Source organism: Microcaecilia unicolor, chromosome 5 (genome assembly GCF_901765095.1).
Source record: "Microcaecilia unicolor chromosome 5, aMicUni1.1, whole genome shotgun sequence".
NCBI lineage: Eukaryota > Metazoa > Chordata > Amphibia > Gymnophiona > Siphonopidae > Microcaecilia > Microcaecilia unicolor.
This window is the reverse complement of record NC_044035.1, coordinates 61,327,846-61,343,190: the sequence shown is the minus strand read 5'-3', so window position 1 is coordinate 61,343,190 and position 15,345 is coordinate 61,327,846. Positions and strand designations below refer to the sequence as shown.

The window sequence follows — 15,345 nt, the reverse complement described above, 5'->3', positions numbered from 1 at the left end:
CCTCCCCTTCAAGGCTCCCCTGGTTCCCACGGGAGGTTTGGGCTTCCAGGGATATCTTCGGTGGAACCTGCTGTTGAGTTTAGGTGCATGGACAGGAACCACAGAACTTGAAGTTGATAGCAAGTCTATAGGCTGAAGACAAGGCTGGACTTTATCAACAGAGCTGGATCTTGCAAACAGCGCTAGAGCAGTACTACAAGCCATGGACAGCCGTGGGCTGTCCTTGAGACCATAAACTCCCCTGGTGATAATTCTCCCACTCTCAAGTCAAGGTAGCATTATATCCTCAACTATCCCTCCCTTCAATCCCTAAATTTCCTGAAGTCAGGGTGGCACTGGCCATCCATCTCCCCTGCACTTACCAAATCACTTATAGGTTCTAAGAGGTGGCAGAATTTACTGCAAAGTTTAGTGAATCACATGGTAAAATAGTCCTATGGTAAAACAGTGCAACATACTCTTTTACTGCAGGTTGGTTTGTGGTCAAAATTTGCTCCTGAGACAATGGAGGGTGAAGAGACTTGCCCAAGGTCATAAAGAGTGTCAGCAGGATTTGAATCCTGACTTCCCTGGTTCTCAGCCTGCTGCTCTAATCATTAGGCTACTCCTCCAGTCTTACTGTAGCTGTATCTGAAATCTGACTTAAAAGTGCTCCTCAAGCATTTTATTTGCCAAAAAATAATAGCTAGATATTTTATAGTAGCACTTAAGGTTTTTATTACATTATCATATTTATCAGTCCAAGTGGTTCTGCTCTCAGTCAAACACCGTCTGTTACTTTACTTTTGAGACTTTAAATATTATCCTTTGTTCTTGTCTGTGATGATTTAGAATTACAGTATATTGTATAAAGGTTGTTTTACATGTTATTTAGTCTAGGTCAGCATTTTTCAACCAGTGGCACGTTGGTGTGCCACAGCGGATCCCCAGGTGTGCCACGGGAGATGGACTAGCTTAAGTTGTGCCAGAATGGAGTAGGTATTCTTGTCTCCAGCGGTTGGTAGCAGAGAGCAGTGATTCATACAGGCGATATTCTCGGAGTGCAGTGTTGTTGAACCGTTTTAAAAATGTGGAATCACATGAACCAATCCATTGGCTTTTCTTCTATAAATTCTTAAGAAGCTTTACTCTTTGATGTGTCACTAATTCCAAGTTACTTTCTATCAATTATTTCCACCTGTAATCACATTTTGTTCTTTCCCCAATTGTGGTTCCTCTGTTAACTGAAACTGTCTTAACTAGATTGTTGGCTCCAAGGAGCAGGAAATGACATATATAGCTCTATACCAGGAGTTCTCAACCCAGTCCTTGGGACACACTTAACCAGTCATGTTTTCAGGATACCCACGATGAATATGCAAGAGATAAATTTGTATGCACTACCTCCCATTCTATGCAAATTTCTCAAATGTATATTTATTGTGAGTACCCTGAAAACATGACTGGTTAGGTGTGTCCCAAGGACTGGGTTAAGAACCCCTGCTCTACACAGTATTGGGTCCATTTGACATGGATTATGCAAATACTAATGAAACAATTTGTAAAATACTACAAAAAAACTTTGGATTACATCATGGAATTTTTATCAAATTATGACAAGAAATGGTGATGTTAAATGAGGTCTAAATAAACCTTTCCTTGCACTCCTTGGGGTTTCTGGGATAATTTTATATATTAAGTATTGGAAGCCTGAAATTGTGTCCTGTTTTGAATTCTTGACTGCATCAAGGGTGCCCCATTTGTAGAACCTGCTACACTATTTTTTTCTCCCAGGCCCTGCAGCTTCTTCCTGCTGCTTTTGGACTTCCATTTTAACTGGCGTTGAGGCTTGGATCTGGCGCCATGACCCTTCACTCTCAACAATCTGGGAATTTTCTTCTATTATATAGTTATTCCCCACTTATTTAACCCATTCATTGGAGTGACCGTTCTTGGCCAGGGGACCTGACCAGGGCTTTCTTCCAGAGCCTTTTAATTCAGTCACTAGGAGTGGTCATTATTGAATACTCTCTATAGCTTGAGCCCCACAGAAAATACGATACTGCCTCTGCAGCAGTCCAGAAAGCAGAATACCCAGTAATCTGACCCAGGTCTCACTGGGCTGGGTTCGCTACCACATTTTCAAATTTGTTTTTGTATGGCCTGATTTACTACACTAGGCCAACTTCATGAGATAAATGTTTTCAGCTTTTTTTCAGACTCCTTGTTACCATGAACACTTAAAATATTAACAGGTTTATTTTCATTTCCCATTCTCTAGCAGGAAGAGTGCATATTATACTGCATAATCACTTCCTAAAGAAAGGCATGCAATAAAAATACATGCAAGCCTGAAACAAGTTTATAAATGTGTACAGTAAGTAGAGACAGCTTAGCCTTTTTTTTCTCCCTTTTAACATATAATGAAGCACATTGTCATAGACTATCTTGAAATACAGAACGTATCCTGACATGAATAGCAGAGTATGACAGCTGACCTTTTCAGTGAAAGCTCCCACGTTCAAATTAAAAATTCTGCTTGAACTATGAATGCATTCACTTTTTTTTTTTAAAATAAACCTACCAGAACATTGACAGTACAGCTCATGCGGTTCTCCTTGTTTTCATCATGCATGATTGTCCTATAGTCCAGGAGCCTCTCCATCAGCCGGACAACAAGGATAACAAAGTTTTCTCCACTCTTGGCCAAATACTTGTGTTTCCTACAGTGCTCCAAGAGGCTAGATAAAATAGTACACAGGTGGTTAATTCCACAAACAGGGGGGAGGGGGGAAGATTTAAGGTGCAATTTAAAACACTTTGCATCATTAACACATTTTAATTATTTCTGGCCTGTAAGTTCAGTGTAGTCTAATTATTGTGTTTCTGTCTACATTTAAATATAAATCCTATTGTGAATCAACACTTACATTTTATCAAACAGCACTTTATACTGTTCGTCTCCTCTGCCACCTTCCACTTCATGATCCAGCTTAGTGATGATCTCATTTTCAAACTATAATTAAGCAGAAGAAATTGAAGATAATAAGCATGGCTAATATTTTATTTTACTGCTGTGGCATTAATGGCTTATACATTGTTTGGAGGACGTATGAAATGTTTAAACCATTGCTTTTAAGCTTGATCAACTTTCAGTGTTTGCACTATCTAATTTAGGCTATTCATTATGATCTCATGCCATATAAATCTGAGAAACAACCAGTGATCTTGTTAAACAAAACTTAAACTGTTTCATTAGAAGATTTTTTAAGTAAAGAGGTAGATTAAAGGAAATAAAATGATAGCAACACAGCTTTCTCTTTGGTGATGATAATAGAAGCAAACAGAAAGAGGAAGACAGGTTCCTTGCTAACAAAAAGACCAAACCCGAGTTTGGTGTAGGCTAACATATATTCAGTAGAGATATGTATACAAGAGAATGGAAAGCAATGTTGCTTAATTTAAAGCGTGTTTTCCATAGACAGCAGGATTGATAAGACACACAACTGGGTGATATCTATTGGTGGAAGGATGGGATTGCTCTGCTAGAGCTCAGAATTAAGAACATAGGACTAAATTCCATATATCACGCCTAAAAAAAACCAGTGTCAAAATAAAATACGCCTAGGTATACTTTATAGAATAAGCCTAAATTTCTATGCGGTTTACAGAATACTCTGAGCGCCAGTCTACTCGACTAACTATAGTTGCAGCAGTTATGCCAAGTAAATCTAAATTAGGCATGGACTGGGTGTATTCTATAACCATGTGCATAGATTTTAGAAATGCCCATGAGCTGTTCCATTCCATGTCCCTTTTTCAACTTTGTGACTTAGAATTTACTTGTATCACATTATAACAGTGGTTCCCAAACCTGATCCTGGAGGCACTCCAGTCAGGTTTTCGGGATACCCAGAATGAATATTCATGAGAGAGATTTGCACACAGTGGAGGCAGTGCATGCAAATCTCTCTCATGAATATTCATTGTGGGTATCCAAAAAACGTGACTGGCTGGGGTGCCTCCAGGACCAGGTTTGGGAACCACTGCATTATAGAATATGCTTAGACAGTTCTCATAACTTCTAATTAATGACAATTAGTGCCAATAATTGCTTGTTAAGTGGCAATCATCAGCACTGCTTGGCTTGTTAACTAATTAAGTTGCGTGCACAAATCCAGAATACAACTGGATTTGAATGCACAATTAAAGTCACACTATATAGAATACCAGGGATAGCCCAGAGCATGTGCAGCCCTTCCCACACACAATGGTCTCCTCAGCTAGTTCTAAACCTATAGAAAGAAAAACAGCTCTTGGGGATGTGAATGAGATTGCATGTTTTATCAACCCTATTGGTTACAGAAAACACCTGTTATAGGAAAGCAACATTGCTTTTTCCACTGACAAGCAGGATTGAGCCAGGCACAGCAACTGTGTGATTCCCAAGCTTACTGCTGCTCAGTGTCTTTATATTTACACAGTATTCAAAACAGCCTTGAGTGAGAGAGACAGTTGTGTAATAATCTGAAAAGATTCCCTCCCTCTCAAATGGTTCAAAGGTAATGCAGTATTTTGTGATATGTTGCCAGGAAAAAAGGAAATTGTCTCAAATGTAGTACCCATTCTCTGTTAAATGTTTGTAGAGATGAGCTTTTCGCTGTTAGGTGGAAGCAACTGTTATCTTGAGAAACTGATCAACCTAGAGTGGAGGAACAGTTTGCCAACTAATTAGTTGGGACTGCTAGACCAGTAGAGCAATATGAGGCTCAATTGAGAAGGGGTTCCATAGAAGATTAGAGCATTGTATCTACTAGAATTCAAGAAACTGTGGTAGAGGAAACAATATAAATAGTATCTACATTGTGCCTTTAAACATTTGTAAGTATGGTCAGGCTGTGATGTTGAGCCTTGAGTAAAATGATATGTGGATGGGACAAGATAGACTGAATACTGCATATACTGGATGAAAAGCTTAGACTTTCAAAATGGATTTAGAATACTTCTGTGAACAAAGTAAGACAATGTGAAGTGGAAAGTTGCTAAGAAACTGCAGAAACTAAGCATGGTTGTGGCCTTTGGAAGACTGGATGCCTGCGACTAATTGCAGCTATAGAAGGCCATCTGCCAAATGCAGGAATTGTCACTGATGGTATTATTTGTGAAAGTCAATAGTCATAACTGAGTGGCGCCTAGAATATCCTAGCGTCAGAGGACAATGGGTGTGTGTGGGAGGGGGAGTTCACACTGGAAAATTCCTGGGTTGAGTGGTACTTGAGGAACCACTTGGAATGAGAACATGTTTGTACATGAAAGCAAATTTATGACCTTGTCTAAAGAAGAAGGGGAATTTTTTCTTCTTAGGGCCCGAGATGGATAGTTAAAGGTGGTGCTGGGGAGGAACATGCTAACATAATTTTTATGATGTCTGTTATTTGAATGTTCTAATACTTGCCTGCTAAGATGTTTTGTTTGTATTGTATTGACATTACGACTTTCATATCTATGTTATGTGAATGTTCTTTCCATGGTGCCTATTATGATATCATATGTACCCTGCTGACATTTATCTTATTTCTATTATATGATTACTCTACTATGCTGTTTAACGTTTATACTTCTGACACAGTATCCTCTTACTCCTACTTCTAAGATTCAATTTGCTATCTAAGTTTATCTCATTGATTGTATTTATACTTATGTTCGATCTTGCTGTAAACCACCTTAGGTGAATCTTTTCATAAAGGTGGTTAAATAAATCCCAATTATAGGGGTAGCAATTACTCCTTTACTCAGCCTGCATTTATTTCTTTTACTGCAAGACCCCCCAGTGCTCTCAAGGGTCCTGGTTGGGGGTTTAGGCAACCAAAGACCTCGTTAACTTCACTTCAAACCCCTTTATTATTTTTCCAACTCCACCCCTGCTGTCACTCAACTCGGGGAACCACCTTTATCTCTGCAACTCTTCTAACCTCTCCCCTGGAAAGGCCTCCAACTTTCTCTCTACCACACTGGCAGGGGCCTTCCTCCCCCCAGGGCCTCTGGAAAAATCTATCACAACTGTTCTAGTATTACTCATAAAATGGGGTATTACATGTGTTTATGCTTATACTTTTATGATTTTCCTTTTCACACTCCCAGTTGTTCAAACACCTACTGCAATTTAATAGATTAGTAGCAAGGGCCATAGACAAACCTGTATCACTTGGTACCTGAAATGCATAGAGACTGTATTGTGAGGGGATGAGGATATGATTGTTGAAAAAATAATTTCATTTTCACCAACAGTAAGAAAATATCTTATGTTTGTCTATTCATTTTTTAATGAATCATTTATGAAATTATTACCCTGGAACACTAGGCTAAGGTACTACTACTTAACATTTCTAAAGCGCTACTAGGGTTACGCAGCGCTGTACAATTTAACATGGAAGGACAGTCCCTGCTCAATGAGCTTACAAGAAAAAAAAAAACACACAACAGACCCCCCCCCCCCCCTTCCACCTAATGTTTGAAGGAAAATTATTTTATTTAGGTTGCCCAATTGTTTCATCACATGGAGATAAGTCTATAAATAATTGTTAAATATATATAAAAATATAATAATTTTGATATAATATTTTTGAAAGATTTGTAACGAAAATGACTTGATTAGATATGAAAATAAAAAATACCTTGGATCTGTGAGGAAATATGGTGACAGTTTTTTGATATAACTTTTCAGGTAAGCACACTTTTGATGATCCACTTATAACTAAGAGGACTTTGGTGTTTTATCTTAAAAAAACCAAAGAACTGAAAAATACAAACAGGTCACCAAATTGGTAAAGTATTGGAAAGCTTAATGTACATTATATTTATGGCCCAGGAGCTTTCCCCTGCTCCTTGTGGTTTAGAGCACATGTGGAACTGGTATTGGTATCAAGATGCCTCATGGAAAACTAATGAGCCCCCTTTTTTCTTTTTTGAAAATAATCTTCCCTAGTCCTGTTGAGTTGGTAATCCTTGTAGATAGTTTTGATGGTGGGGGCAGTTGAGGGGAATTGTTTTGGAGGTGGTGGAACAGTTGAAGGGAGAGTAGTTTGGGAGTGAGAAGTGAAGGGCAATCTGAGTGATGCTGAGGGAGTTGCCAGAGGTACCTTTAAGGGCTGGAGGAATCACTGGGGGTGGGGTGGGGGGAAATGGGTAGTTTTGAAGGATAGGGCAGTTTGAAGGCAGTGAGGGAATTGCCAAGGGTAGATTTGGAAGGGTGCAGGGGGAGTTTTCATGACATATTAGTTTCTGCATTACAATGCACTATCCAGTTAGTGTCACACTTATTTACATTTGCTCACACCTTTTCAGTAGTAGCTCATACATATACGGACACTACTGAAATGTATCACTATGTGTATGTGTCAAGCCCACTCTTCCTTGATCTTTAATGTCTGCATCTACAGCAGAATGCTTTGTGATACTGCTTGTATGAGGGGTTTGAAATGGGGCATTTGCCAGAATCCTGTGGCAGGGCCGCCGAGGGGGGGGGGGGGGGACAAAATTCCCCAGGCCCGGACCTCCACGGGGGCCCGGCACCACGCCGACTCCATGGGTGGTATGGACAGACGCTCCCTCCCTCCCAGGGCCCAGGCCCCGCCCACCGTCCCTCCCTCCGAATTTCAAAGGCTATCTCCTACATCGTCCTCGTCGGGGTTGGTTACAGCGACAGCTGCCTGCACGCAGTGAAAAGCGTGCAGGCTCGCGTTTCAGCCTTCCCTTGTTGTCTGTCTCCCAGCTCTGAGAGACAGACAACAAGGGAAGGCTGAAGCGCGAGCCTGCACACTTTTCACTGCATGCAGGCAGCTGTCGCCGTAACCAACCCCGACGAGGACGAGGTAGGAGATAGCTTTTGAAATTCGGAGGGAGAGATGGCAGGCGGGCCCTGGGAGGGAGGGAGGCCTTGGAATTCGGACAGAGGGGAGGGGGTGGAGGGCGGAGAGGCAGTGACCTTGGGGGGGCACAGTGACCTTGAAGGGGCGCAGTGACCTTGGAGGGGGCGCAGAGACCTCATGGGGGGGCACAGGGGCGGCCTTGTCCCGGGCCAGTCTCTCGGTGGCCCTGTCCTGTGGTATGAAAGTACCTTCCTTAAGCACCACCATTCTACCTAAAGCCACACACAGACACACACATACACAGTCACCTTCCAACTGCTCTTTCTTTAAAGAAAAATCTTTTCTCATGACTGCAATAAATGAAATATGTTGCAACATATGTAAAGCCTATACTGATGGTATAGTAGGTACTCAACCTACAATGTAAGAATCCTATTACCCCCCTTCTACAAAATTATGCATGCCTTTTCCACTTGTTTATATTGGCTATACATTTCCCTATGGACCCTAGCATTCTTCTGGCTTTGCCAATGCCTCTGGTGCTAAATTATTCATGCTGGCACTAATGAGTTTTGCAGAGACATGGCACACTGGGACCACTGATTTCATAAACAATTTAAAAAAGAGACTAGCAGGACCCTCTTCCATCTCGTTTCTGATTTAGGACAAATTTCCTTTCAACCTCGCTATGAGATCTCAAAGATTAACAAGCAACAACACAACTTCTGTTCATCTTTTAAAAGGTACTGCAACTTGTACAGACTTCAGAATGTTAGGTATTATTAGGCAAGGAATGGAAAACAAAAATGAGGATGTTATAATGCCTTTGTAGTGCTCCAAGGTGCGACCGCACCTTGAATATTGTGTTCAATTCTGGTCGCCGCATCTCAAAAAAGATATAGTGGAATTAGAAAAGGTGCAGAGAAGGGAGACAAAAATGATAAAGGGGATGGGTCGACATCCCTATGAGAAAGGGAAAGGGGAAATGGGACTTGATATACCGCCTTTCTGAGGTTTTTTGCAACTACATTCAAAGCGGTTTACATATATTCAGATACTTATTTTGTACCAGGGGCAATGGAGGGTTAAGTGACTTGCCCAGAGTCACAAGGTGCTGCAGTGGGAACCGAACTCAGTTCCCCAGGATCAAAGTCCACTGCACTAACCACTAGGCTACTCCAAAAGGCTAAAGTGGCTGGGGCTCTTCAGCTTGGAGAAAAGATGGCTGAGGGGAGATATGATAAAGATCTATAAAATAATGAGTGGAGTGGAACGGGTAGATGTGACATGTCTGTTTACGCTTTCCAAAAATATTAGGACTAGGGGGCATGCGATGAAGCTACAAAGTAGTAAATTTAAAACGAATCAGAGAAACTCTTTCTTCACTCAACGTTACCAGAAAATGTGGTAAAGGCAGTTAACTTAGCAGAGTTTTAAAAAGGTTTGGATGGCTTCCTAAAGGAAAAGCCCATAGACCATTATTAAATTGGACTTGGGGAAAATCCACTATTTCAGGGATAAGCAGCATAAAATGTTTTGTACTTTTTGGGGGGTTCTTGCCAGGTATTTGTGACCTGGATTGGCCACTGTTGGAAACAGGATGATGGGCTTGATGGGCTTTTGGTCTGTCCCAGTATGGCAATATTTATATACCAAGTTTTTCTTCAAGACCATATATATCTACTAGATCGCTACATTATAGCACTATTTTTGAGTGAGTATAATGAGTCTAATGCTTTTTTCAAAGTTAAATATAAGTAGTTTGGTGTTATAACATGATATCATTGTAGCTGCAGATAGAACATTCTGGCTCCTGCACCTAAAACCAAGTGTAAATCAAAGGAGAACAGCAGGTGTTACACTCAAAGATTATGATCCAAAAGAGTTCAAACCAAAGTTTAGGAGGGAAGAATAAAACCCAGTTACAACGCCGGGCCCAACAAGAGCATAGCTACCTAAACAGGAGACTAAGGGGCCCTTTTACTAAGGCATGCCAAAAAAACTGGACTGCGCTACTGTAGGTTCGTGTTTTGGGCGCACGCAGATCCATTTTTCAGCGTGCCTGTAAAAAAGGCCTTTTTAAAATTTTTGTCGAAAATGGACGTGTGGCAAAATAAAAATTGTCGCACGTACATTTTGGGTCTGAGACCTTACAGCCAGCCATCGACTTAGCGGTAAGGTCTCATGTGTTAACTGTGCGGGAAGTTGTCTATGCATGTAGAATGACAATTACTGCCTGGTTTCTGCCGTGCGCCAGAAAATAAAAATTTACAGTGTGCATAGTGGACACGCGTCAAAAATGAAATTACCGCAAGGGCCACATGGTAGCCAGGTGGTAAATCCAAATTGATGCACAATGGGCACACATAGAGGGGCATAATCGAACGTCGCCGGCCAAATAGATCACCGGCGATCTATGTTGGCGGCAGCGCTACAGCTGGCCAGAACCGTATTATCGAAAAAGATGGCCGGCCATCTTTTTTTTCAATAATACGGTTTAGCCCGGCCAAATGCTGTGGAGTTCGCCGGGTTTGAGATGGCCGGGTTTGTTTTTCAGCGATAATGGAAAGTTATGTCGGCCATCTCAAACCCCGGCCAAATTCAAGGCATTTGGCTGTGGGAGGAGCCAGCATTTTTAGTGCACTGGCCCCCCTGACATGCCAGGACACCAACCAGCCACCCTAGAGGTCACTGCGGTGGACTTCAGAAAAGCTCCCACCACATGCATAGCTCCCTTACTTTGGGAGCTGAGCCCCCCAAAACCCACTACCCACAAATGTACTGCACCCACTAAAATTGCTCCAGGGACCTGCATACAGCCTCTAGGACTTATTGCTGCTGTATAACGTTGGCACACCAGTTCACATCTGAAGACTAATCTCTCTGAAAAAGTCCTTTCTTGAAATAACCACGTTTACTCACAGTTAACTGCAGATCAGAGGTTGTGCCCCACTGGCAAAGAGTCCCCTGGTACTAAGATTAGCAGTAGGTCAGAGCTGGCACAATGGTGTACAATGCCCTCTTTCAGCACCATTTAAGGTAAGAACTACCTTCTCTAATGTGGGTAACACAGGAAAGGGAACTAAAACTGGCTTACAAAAATGGCCACTACCGCATGGACTACAACAGGAAACAAAACAGGGCACACTCTGACCCAGTTAGCAGGGGGGGAAAGCACCATGGGAGTAGAGCCCAGTACCCTACACCCACCACAATGCATTGCTAATGTGACTCTCTGCAGGGCACCTAACAGAAAAGGTGTCACACTCACCTCAGAGCCACATCGCAACCAGGGAAAGGCTGTCGGAGGATACAACACATTCTGCTGTCATGGAGGTGGGTACGGCATTTGAGGCTGGCATACAGGCTGGAAAAAAGGTTTTTAGTTTTATTTTTTAGTTTGGAAGGGGATTGGTGACCACTGGGGGAGTATGGGGAGGTCATCCCCCATTCCCTCCAGTGGTCATCTGGTCAGTTGGGGCACATTTTTGAGGCTTGGTCGTGAAAATAAAAGGACCAAGTAAAGCCGGCGAAATACTGCTTAACGCTGCTTTTTTTTCCATTATCGGCGAAAGCCGGCCATCTGGTAGCCACGCCCATGCCCCGCCTTCGCTAATCTACCGATACGCCCCCTTGAACTTTCGCCGGTGAAGCGGCGATGCTGTCAAAAATACCGCTTTCGATTATACCGATTTTGCCGCTTTTAAGAAATCGCCGGCCATCTCCCGATTTATGTCGGAAGATGGCCGGCGATCACTTTCGATTATAAGTTGGATAGGCATCTAGGTGGCTTAGTAAAACGGCCCCTAAGAGAAGAGTAGGAATGGTAACTACATAGGGGATGCCAGTAAGTTAACCAGCTGTCCTATGGAGACTGAATTTCTCCCTCTTTGCAGAGACTTTTTAGTGAGGTCAGTTTGATCCACAACTGCCTTCTGAGGCACAGTGTGCCCTAAGACAGAAGGTCTTATCACAGGGAGACTGGATCCTGAACCTTAGTTAGCTAAGGACAAAGGACTGAAGCTGTTATCATGTATAGCCCCTAATCGGGGAAGGAGTAGAAAACTGCAAGCAGTGACATTGGTGAGTGCCATCTTCCTATATACTGTATGCCAAGAGATATTTCACTCACCCATGGGCTTATTCTGCACCTGTTTACAAGAGCAAGCATTCTGTACTCAGAGAACCTATACTATCAGAAAAAAGAACATATTACCATCTCCACTGGGATAAGAGCACAATAACCCTGTAACATGAAAGCTATAACCAAACACCCAAGCTGAAAGAAGATCAATTAGCTGGGAGAAACCTGGGAATAAAGACCAGAGAGATACAAGTACATTCTATCACCTATTTTATGTGTATGAGAGATGTTGGAGATAAATGAAGTTCCTTCAAGGAGACCTGCTGCTGGTTCTGTGATGAAGTGTTATCGCCAAAGTTGCAATCAATTTACTTGAATTTTATGGACAATTTATCTTTGCTTTTATATGTCTTACCTTGTGCATACTTGTTAAATACTGGAGTAACCAATAAAGGGACTTTTTAAAAACTCTTAAAACTACTCTTCTCCGGTGTCCTCCTGCTTTCTATATTGCTGGATCTTAACATTTTACAGTTATTAAAGCAAGCTCATTAGCTAGCAGTCTGTGGTCCCCACTTTGTGTTGAGAGGGAACGAGAGTACTAGAGTATTTTTAGCCACAGCCCTTACAAACTGATTATATACCTGCTGCCCCCAACAATTCAGAAGTCACTATATATATCTTGTGTAATGCAAACACAACTGACTGGAGTAATGATTTCCTCATAGAGTTTGATGAAGAACTAGCTTGGGATCTTTTCACATGTAAAACAACTGATTAAAAAGGTCATCTATTAAGACTGTAGGAATGAAATTTAAGATCTTTCAAATTTTAGGAGTTCTTAATATTAAGTGCAACTGAGTTATGGAACATTCTACAGACTGAGAATTCCAGCTTACTCCATTAAGACCTATATTTTAGAAACATCCCCATGGTTAAACGGCAGCATTTAAACATCTAGAGAGGCCCAGATGCGTAAATGTTATTTTAGAACAGGAGTCATTCACATTTGAAGAAGCTAAATATGTACAGATTTCAAAGGGGAGTGGGTAGTATGGGAATAAGGAGTATTCTTTATGGGCCTACAATATTGATGTGGATTCTCCATTTCACATAGCAACTCCATATCTGTTCAGAAAAAGATAGATGTTGGTATTTACAGCTGCCCTGAGGCATGTATAAGTGCATGGACATTCAATCCCCTGCACCCCCCACCAAAGCATCCATCCTGTCCAGATGGCAGATCTTCCTCTGATGCCGGGTTCCCTCCCCCACCATGACAGCACACCTCTTATGATGGCTCCCCACGAAGGCAGCTCTCTCCCCTCAAAGCTGGCAATCCCACTTTGCTGGGTTCTCCACAGAATGGAAGTTCTCACCTTGATGCTGGATTCACCCTGGATGGCAGGCACCTCTTGTGGAAAACCTACCCCTGTGACTGTGACCCCACCCCCTCACCTTGAATCCTCCCATGTACGAGCAACTGTCCTACACGTTGCATCCCTCCAGGTCCAAACCCCCTCGAGGTTCAAATGTAAAAAAATGAAATCGCATCCCTGGAAGGCCCCCCTCTCCCTAACCCATCCCCAAGCTTACTACGAATCCTTGGTATCTAGTGGAGTTGATTTTCACTTATTCCCACTTCAATGATTCAGCCATCCAAAATGACTGCTCAGACCTCTACCAATAATATCACAAGACTGTTAAAGCAGGAACAAGTGGGCATTGCTCCCGCCTTGCTAGACTTCATCGAACCTTGATAAGCTCAGGGAATGTGTCAGGGGGGCATCATATTTTATATTTGAGCCTCAGAGGGGGAGACCGGGGGAGAATGCTACATATTGGGGGGTTGCCATGGGAGGCCACAATCAGGGAACTTAGCCATGGTGGGGAGACCTGGCATCCGGGAGAGGGTTTTCCTTCATGGGGGGAGGGGGGTGGGGAGATCACAGATTCTGAAAATGGGGCCTGTTACAGAGTGAGAAGCAATTTTAGAAAACTGCTCCCACATCTATCCATCATATGAAGTTTTCTAATAGGTGAAAAGATTTTTGTCATGCAGTCCTGCACCTATTTTACAAGAGGATCTGCATTTGACAGAGCCTTTTCTAAAATAGTATGGTAATTCCCCACATCCTGTCTTGAATGTGTGAATTCCCCTCTCCATTTGCTATCTAAAATTTGCCTTCATATATATCTTAAAAATTAAGCCATCTATTTTCCTAGAGATTAAGGGGCTCATTTTCAAAGCACTTAGACATACAAAGTACCATACTAACCCTATGGTACTTTGTCTAACAGCCTGATGCTCAAAACTCCACCACTGTACAAAACTGTGCCAGAAAATTCTGCCAAACCAGCGCCGAAAAAGAACTTCTCAATGCTCAATGGTAATGGTATGCAAATTTTATGCATGCTGTTAGCACTGAGCATTGTAAAGTAAGGGGGGGTGTGTGCCTAGAATATGCACACAAGGGAGATTTGGGGGCATAAAGAAGGAAACCTCCCAATTTTCAACAGTTGGCATTTGGCATCAGAGCGGGTTATTACGATGCCAGAGGCTTAAGAACCGTACAGGATAATCTCTGCACCCGTCCGCTCTCTTCTCTTCTACAAGCACAAATCCTCTCTTTAAAAACCCTAATGCCAGCTCCAAGCTGGCATAAGGTTTTCTGTGGTAAGGGCACCCTTTTTCATGGCGCTGTTCTCTGAGCATCGCAGGGAATAGAAAATGACCTCATTTTAATATTTTGGAGTACATTAGCATGCTATTTGTGCTGATCTGGGGTGAGCTCATTATTTCCCATGGTAGGGGCCTCTGAGCATTGTGCGCTGCCAAATGGGTGCTAGTCCAGCGCTAATGGCCTGTGTTTGCTTCTGAGCATCGAGGCCTAAGTGCTTTGAAAATAAGCCCCTAAACATACTGAGTATTCAGATTTGTTAAGATATTAAATAACAGACTCTGCACTAAGAATTTTGTTCTGACAATTTGTGGTGATATGTCTTTTTTTTACCTATATTTCAGTCTTTTGTACACTGAACCCTCCATTCTAATCAGGCAGAAAGACAAAGCCTAAGGTGATAAAAATATTGCATTAGGAAGCTTTCCCCTCTTAAGACTGTCATTCCCCTTCTTTGACATTCTGAAATTGGCTTTCCTCTCCTTTCAGCAAGGGACCTGCAGGCCATTCACTCCCTTCTCCTCTTATGGAATGTCCCATTTTGTTATTTTTTTCCCTCTTCACTGTCTGGAAGTTAATGAACTGTTAAGACTTTCACCCTTTATCCTCCTAATTTAGGACTGAATAAGCCCAATTTTGCACAGGCCATCTAGGCTAGAAAAGGAACATAATTTCCCAAGTATTTTAAAAGGCTCGCTTTACGTAGCCACTCACATAAAGACATGAGATAAAC

At 42.2% G+C, this 15,345-nt stretch overlaps 1 protein-coding gene across 1 annotated transcript in view; it reads right to left on the bottom strand.

The window, feature by feature from the left end:
• DOCK1 (dedicator of cytokinesis 1) overlaps positions 1 to 15,345 on the bottom strand; it is a 906,712-nt gene that overhangs the window by 183,182 nt on the left and 708,185 nt on the right. Inside the window, exons 34-35 of the mRNA XM_030202953.1 lie at positions 2,910 to 2,995; positions 2,564 to 2,720 (exon numbers count right to left, since the gene is read on the bottom strand). Coding sequence (XP_030058813.1) covers positions 2,564 to 2,720; positions 2,910 to 2,995 — 243 coding nt within the window. The remainder of the gene's footprint in view (positions 1 to 2,563; positions 2,721 to 2,909; positions 2,996 to 15,345) is intronic.